General features: G+C 34.8%; 1 protein-coding gene across 1 annotated transcript in view; it reads right to left on the minus strand.

Moving 5' to 3' along the window:
- Positions 1-9,439, minus strand: part of LOC128661585 (cadherin-10-like) — a 543,762-nt gene extending 534,323 nt beyond the window's left edge. The window contains exon 1 of the mRNA XM_053715824.1: positions 9,212-9,439. Coding sequence (XP_053571799.1) covers positions 9,212-9,439 — 228 coding nt within the window. The remainder of the gene's footprint in view (positions 1-9,211) is intronic.
- Positions 9,440-10,549: the final 1,110 nt, after the last annotated feature.

Here is a 10,549-nt window from a genome sequence, read left to right on the forward strand (position 1 = left end):
ACTCCCAATAGCCTTTGACTGGCATTTGATAAACCACTCCCTATTGAATTGGGGTATAAAGAACTGTAACACTCTCTATTTTTTCTCTCTTCTTATCTTGCTCCTGCTGAAAAGATGAATGATGTTAGACACATAGAATCTGGCTACGTATTTCTGGGATAATATTGTGTGTAGCAGTATTGCACAAATTGGGGTTGTAGTAGAGTTGCCCTGTATTATTTGGACTGTTTTGCTGTAAAATACATGTGTATATATACCTGCAAATATTTCTCTTATTATTAACATATATTGATTCCAAATAAACTGTTTGGAAATAATTGAGACCCTCTTATAGAGTTTATTTCACAATTTATTTGTATTGGTTTTAGTGGTATTACCATGGAGATTACTAAATTAGAATTATATTTAGTGTAAAGTAAAGATATTTTAAATTAATTAATAACCACACACCTGTTCTATCATATGTGCAGATGTTTCATGGCCAAGGCTATCGCTAGGACAAAAAAAAAGAAAAATAGTAATAACTTTGAACTTGTTATATAAGAGCAAAAATAGAAAAGCTATTGCTTGCACTTGAACCATGTTAAGACATAACAGTGCTAATATGTTTGTGTTCCACTTGTAATCTAGGCAAATATTTTAAATAATATGGTGCAGAGCTTTTTTGTCATCTCTTAGTATTTTATAAATTTCCATGCCACAATTATTCCATAATGAATTGTGAGACAAAGAAAAATGCAAGACAAATAAAAAGAATCTTATAATATATCTTCAAGTATGTTTTCCTACATTAGAGAAATTTCAATTTTATTTTATTTACCCATCAAAACTATGTATATTTTTTAAGTGAGAGGAAATATTTGAGGAGAGATATAGAGAGAGCCAAGAAAGAGGTAAATGCAATTGATAGACAGGCTCTAATAGCGTCCTCCACGAATAGATCATACACAAGCACAGGGAGTTTACTTTGTGACAGGGTACAGCTCTCAATACCAGGAGGTCTGTGCAATAGTCAAAAAACATTTTACTATCTTGTCAGCAGACGATGGTCTACAGGAGGTGGTAAAAAATGGGTTGAAATGCTCTTACCGCAAAAGTAGTACTCTAGGGTCCAGGTTAGCACCGACACAACTTAGGTCATTGAATAATCCTACCAGTTCCTGGTTGAAACATCCAGGTATGTTTAGGTGCGGACATAGGAAATGTAGGCCTTGTGAATTTGTCCACATAACATCTAACTTCACATCCTGTGTAACTGGAGAAACGTTTGACATACAATCTTGTTTAAACTGCACATCTGAGCGTGTAGTGTATTTGTTGGAGTGCACCCTGTGCCACATTCAATATGTGGGGCTCATGGGGAGAGACATAAACACCAGGATTAGGGAGCATCTGTCCAAACTTACATTGGGTAAAGCTGCCACACCATTGGTTCAACATTTTGCCAGGAAACATGACAGGAAGGTAGACTCTCTGAAATGGTGTGTTATTGAGCAAATCAAACCACCAAAAAGAGGGGGAGATATTAAAAAATTGTTAGCACAAACCACCAAAAAGAGGGGGAGATATTGAAAAATTGTTAGCACAAACCACCAAAAAGAGGGGGAGATATTGAAAAATTGTTAGCAAAGCGAGAGATGTACTGGATTTTCAGATTGGGAACAAGAATTCCCAAAGGTCTAAACTCAAAGTGTAACCTTATTAACTATTGGGAATAAAAGTACATCTCCCGTTCTATTGGAATATACAAATATCTCTCTCTCCTCTCATTTTTCATTTTTCATTTTTTATTTTTATTTTTCACTTTTCAATTTTATTAACTTCTCCTAATTACCCTGTGTTTTGATTATAGCATATAAACATACATATAAGCAGTTATGGATGTTATGAATTAACCAATGGTCCTTTTAAAAGAGTTTAGCATAGATTTTCATATTAGCGACTGTATAAGGTTTACTTTTGGAGTTTTTTCATGACATATTATATTTGCTTTGTTTTAAACATATGTATTGATTATTTCCAGGGTTTATATACACTATGCAAGAGTTTTGGAGGATTCATGCAGAAGATGGATTTTATGCTGTTGTATATTTATGTATATAGATTTACTGACAGGAATCAGGTACCTGTTTATTTATTTATTTACAATGCATTTGACTATATTAATTAAGACCTTTGGTCCAATTCTTAAACAACTAATATTATACTCCTTCATGAATCTTCAACTCTAAACAATCATATTTACTCCATATGTCTCTTTAAATATGCATAAGATAATGGATATAGTGTTCTTTGAAACAAACTTGATTTCACTGTATGCCTCTTTAAATGTACATGAGATGAGTCACATATTGTCTTTAAAATCTAGTTTGACTAATCATGTCCATTGTTAGATATATATGTATTATTATTATTTCGTATCATTTACATATTTTTTGCTTTACCAAATGACAATTCTTTAATCCAGTGTATATACTCACTATATTGGATTATTGTGATCTAGCGAGTATCTTAAGTGTTAATAAGGCTAGTAGGCGTGCTTATGTTTTTAAGTAAGTTGAAAGTTGTTAACCAATTGAATTTTACAATGTCTTTTAAAAGAAGGGGGAGTAGTCCCAGCACCTATGGCTATGACTACGGCAACAGCCGAAACGCGTAAGCCAGTTTAGGTGTCAGCCTACTCTGTCTATATGATCCGTTTTTTCCATGAATTTTTAATTACTTCTAATAAATATTTTTGTTTTAATGAACTGTCTGCAAATCTTGATTCTCAATTCTTACTGTGCCGGAAGGACAGTTAATTTACTGCACTGATATAGTGAGCCGTTAGTTATAGGGCCAGTGCTGCACACGGATCTGTTGGCTACGGACACACCTCCTATCCCATTGGCCTACATTGCATGTTGAATCCCGGAACGGCTTGTCTTCATTAGATGACGTCACTACCCTCTCTCTCCTCGTGGCCTGGTGAATTGGCGTGCGGTCAGAAGAAGGTGAGTGTACCAGCTGGAAGGCAGCGCTGAAGCAGCGGCAAGGAATCCTTATACCGGCTGGTCCCCCTTGAAGATACCGCACTAATACACGGGTGGAGCTGCCAAAGAGGGGTGAGAACTTATCCTTTTATTACTTCCATATTTCATTCTGTTTGTTTGGATTTGGATGGTTTGCACATGAATTTATATCTTCAAATGGATTGTTCTATTGGCCTTGTTTTGGGATATTGAAGCATTCTTGTTTGATTGTGCTAAGTGTATCGTCTGCCTGGTTCAGACGCAACTATTTCTTTGGGAGGATTTCTATTCAAGTTTGACAAGCCTTTCTACATTGTGTGTTTTCTATTTGTTTCTAAGAGCCTGCCCTATACTCATTAGTTTGCTCACTATATAATTAATGATATTAAAGATATTGTTGACCTGTGATATTGGAACATTTTATAGGGTCAATTGGGTGTAGCTCCACTCTTTGAACTTTCTCTATTTTTTAAGTAGACAACACAATGTATTAATCTAGGCCCGTTTTGGTATATTTTATGCCACCATTTCATAGCCAAATGTGATTATTAAAAAAATACAAATTAACTTTTTCACAAAATTTGGGTTTCTCACTTAAATTATTTACATACTGATTGTTCAATAATGGCACAAATTATTGTAAAAGCTTCTCTTTGATCCTCTTTTTACAGAAGTGGCAGACATATATGACTGTGCCATTGGTTTTTTGTAATTAGAATGCCGTTAATTGCAGCTGCCCACCACACTTCTATTATTCACGGCAGTGAATGGGTTAATCAGGTAGCTTGTAAGGTTAATTTTAGCTGCAGTGTAGAGATTACCCTCAAACTTGACACCTCCCATCCTCTGATCCCTATCTGATCCCTCCTGAGCAGCTCTCTTCCCTCCCTCACCCCCCACTGATCACCACCATTTTAGGTACTGGCAAACAGTCTAATTTTTCTATTATATATTTTTTTATATACATTTGTTTTTTCTGCAGTGTAGTGATCTTCGTCAACCCTCCCACTTCCCTGATATTCCCAAATAGCTCGCAAACCCTCCCATTAGTTGTGGCCATTTTTAATACTAGCAGCTGTCCACAAGTACCAATACAAACTTTGTAAAGTACTAGTCCCCCACCTCCCCCTGCTGTGATCATTATCTAGGGCCCCCCATCCCTTCACCCCACATACTTTTCTGTAGTGTTGCTTCCCATCCCTCCGTCTCCCTTCATTTTTATTTTCTGTAGTATAGGGTTATCCCACTGCCTCCTCCCTCTCCCTTCACTGCTAGACCACCCACCTGCCTCCCAGTTTCCCTTCCACACCTCCCGGCCAGCACCAGCAGATAATTGTTACAAACAGTGGCACACACAGTGTCAACATCTGTAATGATCAGGCATCTGCCTTCATATGGAACTGGAGCACAGGTTGTGCTCCAGTTCCATATGCAGGCAGATGCCTGGAGCTCAGGAACTCCAGCTCTTAAGTGTAACTAAGGCAAAGCACCTCACAACATATATATATATATATGTTGTGATGAAGCACATGCAAGCATGCGCGAAACACGTCAGGTGTCTATCTGTACCTACACCTGTCATTTGGCCATTCGGCTGAATAAAAGATATTGATACCAAGTTTGCAGTCTCCGGGTCTCCTCCTTCATTCCCCCTGGTGGGATTTACCTTCTTCTTTATATATATATATATATATATATATATATATATATATATGTGTGTGTGTGTGTGTGTGTGTGTCTGTGTCTGTGTCTGTGTGTCCCATTATGGTTAAATAGACTGGTATGGCATTAAAAATAAAGCTAAATATCATACAAGTCACTGGGCCAAGTGTGAATGTAATATTTTCACATGACAAACTCATAGGGGGCCATTTATCATACAGTGAGAGGTGTTGTAGTATTTACCATTGCACTAGCAAATGTTTGTGCAGCCACGTCCCCAACTCTCATGTGATTAGTTTGTTGAATCTGTCCATGATAATTTAACTACACCATCCTTGATGTTGCTTGCTCAAGCCTGCACTACCGCAGCTTGATAAATGGATCCCAAAGACTAAAATTAGGGCCAGTGAAAAAGGTAAGGATAAAGGTAAGGAATTATGGGATAAGTAGATGTTTATATGGGGTAATTAAAACAGAATAATATGTATTGTTCAAGATATTTTAAAATAAAAATCTAGAGGATAAAAAAAAGATAATAAAAAATAAAGATATCTGATCCTTATTTTTATCAGAAGCTGAATCACATTATTAAGCAAATTATATTTGATTAATCAGTTGTCTATAATTGAAGAGACACCCACAATGTTACAGCTATCAAGAATGTGATAGATAAAAACAAGATTTGGTATTTTATTTTTAGGTTCATAAATAATTACAGTGAATGCTTACTCTGCAGCAAAGTAAATTGACTGCATTTATTTATTTTACTTTCTAATAGCAGATGTTTTATAGTGTATTTCAAACATGGTTATTATATGTGCACAAATACAAAAACTTATTTTTTATAAATCCTATTATTAAAATGCTTGCATTGCTTTTTGAAAAGAGTATACACATTTTAATAATTGAAATACATGAAAATGTCCGAGTGGAATAAATAATTTCTATGGGCCATTAAGAAGACTGATATCATCACCATTCTTACATTATATATTTTTATATATACATTGTACAATAATATATATATATATATATATATATATATATATATATATATATATACACACACACACACACATTACAACAAGTTTAAAGGTGCAAAATTCCAAAAAGAAAATGCTCAAATGTGTTAAAGCATTTTATTATTGCACCATTGCTAGCATATGCCCATTTGTTAAACTACTGAATAGAGGTTAAACAAATAGAGCAGTAATGCACTACTAGGAACTAGCTAAATTTTTCTGGTTAACAAATGTGTCACCAATAAGTAATTAACTCTGAGTAATACATTGCTGTCCCTGAGTCTTCCTAGTTATGCCTTTCAACAAAAGATACCAAGTGAACAAAATGCATTATATAACAGAAGTAAATTGAAAAGATTCTTAAAATTGTGTGCTCTATCTGAATCATGACAAAAATTGTGGTTTTGTGTCCCTTTAATTTTGACTTTTAAGTCTCTTTTAGAGGGGGGGGAGGAAGTAAGATGCTATATTGGAGGGAGGGTTGTTTTTTTTTGTTTTTTTTCATTCTCTCCTATTAAGAACTAGGTTGATCACTGAAAACAATTGGAAAATCTGAATAAATATAATGTTAAACAGCTGAAAGCACATACAAATGTATATACTTGAAGGGACATAATACTCATATGCTAAATCACTTGAAAGCTGACAGGAAAATATCACCTGAGCATCTCTATGTAAAAAAGGGAGATATTTTACCTCACTACTTCCTCAGCTCAGCAGAGTAAGTGCTGTGTAAAAAGTTATACTTCAGCTGCAGGTAAAACATTAAAATAAATAAGAAATTAACTGCAGCCAATCAGCATCAACAGTACTGAGGTCATGAACTCTTTTACTGTGGTCTTTTAAGATTTCACTTAACTCTCATGAGACTTCATAGTAAACTTCCTTAAACTGAAGAGGGAAATAAGATGAGTGTGCATGAGGTTCACTCTCTTGCAGGTCCTGGGACAGGCATACTGATTTGCTGCTTAAAGTCCTTTACCATGGGGTGTGAATACTTAGGACATTTTGAGGTAAAATATCTTTCTTTTTTACATATCAGGTGATATTTTCTATTCAGCTTTTACAGCTATGCTGCATCACTTTCAAGTGTTTCAACATTTAGGTATTATGGCCCTTTAAGTGAGTCATTAAATCATACATGTATTCATGTCCTGTTCTTCACTTAAACAAACAATTGTTATAATTCCATATATGCAACACCATCCATTTAAAATGTTTAAGGTATGGATTTGGATTTGTGAGATGATATTACCTATTCGTATTAATACAATTTGACAAATACAATTTTAACAATCATCTTTATCTTTTAATGCATAAAAAGTTAGCTTAAAACAGACAGCTGGACTACGTCATCAACAGGGTCTCTCCATGCTTATTTAAGTTTTTGAAGTCCAGGAATACATCTTAAAATTGGATGTACTAGATAAATGTGTTAGCAGTTTAAAAAATGTGTTAGAAATGTACTGGACTGTAAAGTAATGTCATGTGAACAGCTATGCCTAAAAAGGTGCTAATAGACCACTGCACAATTTGCCTAACACCAATTCCAATGTCTAATGTGATTACCTGACATCTTTGTAAAAGACAGGTGATAACATTTCCATAGGCTGAGAGAAAAATGCTGACCAGCAATACAGTATAAGTGCTCAGCCTACATCATATAAACACAACCATATGTATTTTGATAGGGAACAGAATATGAGAGTAACAAGTTATAATAAAAATCTATTTTAATTAAAATCATTTAAAATACTATAGTTAAAATATAACACTAAAACTTGCAACATGCAGAATTCAGAAGAGGATTGTGGTGCAGCTTTATTAAATACAGCTCATGCCATGATATTAGATTTTTTTTTTGGGGGGGGGGGGTTGTTTTAGCAGTAATCATATTCATTTGCATATTAGATATTTTTCTAGGTTTAGGATATGTTTATTCTGCAACAGGTTTGCCCATACATTGGGGTATATTTATCAAGCTCCGTACGGAGCTTGAAGCCCCGTGAAGGCTCCCCAGAAATATAAGTTATGAAGCAGTGGTCTAAAGACCGCTGCTCTATAACCTGTCTGCCTGCTCTGAGGCGGCGGACAGACATCGCCGAAAATCAACCCGATCCAATACGATCGGGTGGATTGACATCCCCTGCTGACAGACGATTGGCCACAAATCTGCATGGGGAGGCATTGCAACAGCAGTTCATAAGAACTGTTGGTGCAATGATAAATGCCAACAGCGTATGCTGTCAGCATTTATCGATGTGCGGCGGACATGATCCGCAATATCGGATCATGTCCGCTCGCACATTAATAAATAGGCCCCATTGTGTTATCTACTTGTGCTAGGCAGAAGAAAAGCTGACTCATTCTTGTGCTGATTTTAATTTGAGGCTAGTGTAATGCTGTAAAAATATTATTGTGCAAATCACATTTTTAGCTTTTTTTTCGTACAAAGCCCTAATATCATAATTGGCTACAAGAAAAATAGGACATCATACAGCAGTTTTCCGATCCACTCGCAGATCTGTAGGTTCTAGGATATTGTACATTTCAGCTGTGTAATAATACTATATGTAAAATACAGTCCACAGACTGACTGTTTATAGATCATATTAATTAACACAATAACTGATTTTCTTACTGTTTGAGCACAGGTGAGTAAATCACACTGACTGAGTCCCTGCTAAGCCAAAGCTGGAGAATATTTATAATTTGGTTGTTAAAGGGACAAGATATTCCAGTTCAACTTTTATTATTCAGATATAGTCCTATCACTTGTTATTCTTTGCTGACACTTAGCTCCTTTCCATGACAGAATACCTAGGTAGATTTAGGACTGTGCACATGCCTTGATCACTATACGACAGCTCTGTTTGTGGCATTATTACAAACATTGTTGCATACATTGCTGCCATATAGTCCTCAAGACTTATGCACACTCTTAAACCTACCTGGATAGGCCTCCAATGAAAGGAGCTAAGATTAAACAAAGAATACCAAGATAAGTAGGTATGTTTAATAATACCTAATAATTTAAACTTTACAGACTGGAGTTGATAAAAGCTATTTCAAACTAATACATTTAATGAAAAAAGATTACCAGAATCCTTAACTGTAATATCCTCTTAGCGGATTTGTTATGCAGTGCAGTAGACATATGTACTTAACATCTATGGTTAAAAAAATATATAATTTATTTTTGAGCTTGTAATTCTCAGTCTTATACATAATAATTCAGTCTCATTATTATCTACCCTTCCATGAAATTTAATTGAAATATAAAGCATACATAGCTACAATTTTTTAAAAAAAATAGAACTGAAGTCCTTATTAGCATTAAACAGTATTTTTCTACCATACTTTTTAACAATGAATCTTAGCTTTTGTAATTCATATCCTTTGCAGACCATTTTTTATTTTTTTTATTACTCCCTTTAGTCTATCTCCCAGTTTCACTGAAGAAAGGCAATACTAACACAATGATAATATTAAAACACATTTAATGTAAGAACATACCTTGCCTACATATTGATATTCCAATCCTGTATACTCTTCCAACAAAAAGAATTGATTCCACATCCAGCCCCGTTTTTGACGATTAAGTAGTTTTCCATCATTCACTGAAAAATGTTGTAGCAGTTCTTTTGTTGGTGCATCAGGAGTCCGTCTAAAGTATATCTTTGTTTGACTGGGGTTTGGTATGCAAATACAGAAGAAAAGAACTAGGGAAGGATATGATATCATAGTGCTGGTGTATTGTTAAAGTTGAATCAAAATATAAATGATTATCAATTCAGAAGTCAATCTCTTTGTGTATGCCTAGTTGACATGGTTGCTGAAAGTTTCCTTCATCTTTTTTTCAGCCATATCTTCAGATCTAAGCAAAATCAGAAACATAAAAATGATTATTAAGGACAGATGATATTATTGCATCACAAATAAAAAACTCATATATTTGTATTTGTTTTATATGATAAATGTCCACTTTAGAAGTCCATATTTAGAATTTTTAATATTTCAATACACACTATAGTGTTCAGTCAACAGTGATACATTTAGAACTTACTTTGTTCCTTTTTTAGAACAATAATAAATGACTGAGTTGCAAAACGGAACATGTAGCTGTAATTCTTGTACCTGTCACACAAAGTAAAATGCCACATTTCACATTTTTATTGTCATGTTCCTGTTTTTATTTGAAAACAAGGTTTATTATGTACTGTATATATTTTGCAGCTACTAGAATGTGATGTCAAGGCAGTAAAAACCATTAATATTATCAAGGTCACTTTTCTAAAACTAGGATAGAGTAAACACATTTATGAGCCAAAAATCAAATATAAAACATTAAGGGCTCCATTTATAAAGCTGCAGATACACCTTTGGTGCCCTTTTTGCAACTGCACGTTAAAGGGACAGTAAACACTAAATATATTTCGTGCTCCTCCCTCTAATCATGGGTCCTGCCATAACCTAGATTATACTGCAGGTATCTGATGGAGAGTTGCTGTACACATGCAAAAACATCAGCACTGTTATGTAGTAAAATATAGATTTCAACATGGTGACATCCATGACTAGAGGGAGGCGGGGAATAACCAAAGCACTATGCTTATACAATTATTTAGTGTTTAATGTCCCTTTAAAAAGCAATCTTCTTGAGACCAATTCTTTTTATTATCTCAAGTCATCCTGGCATGAACTGTTCATGTTGATTTACATGCCTGTAAGAGCAATGGAGGGGCTGCAAAAGAACTTGCAATGTGGTGGTGAACGCTGCACCAGAAGTTCTGAACATAGGTGGACAGGTGTCCTAACTAGAAACCTTGCTAGTTTTTTAAATGGCTGTCTAAG

This window comes from Bombina bombina, chromosome 5 (genome assembly GCF_027579735.1).
Source record: "Bombina bombina isolate aBomBom1 chromosome 5, aBomBom1.pri, whole genome shotgun sequence".
NCBI classification, from domain to species: domain Eukaryota; kingdom Metazoa; phylum Chordata; class Amphibia; order Anura; family Bombinatoridae; genus Bombina; species Bombina bombina.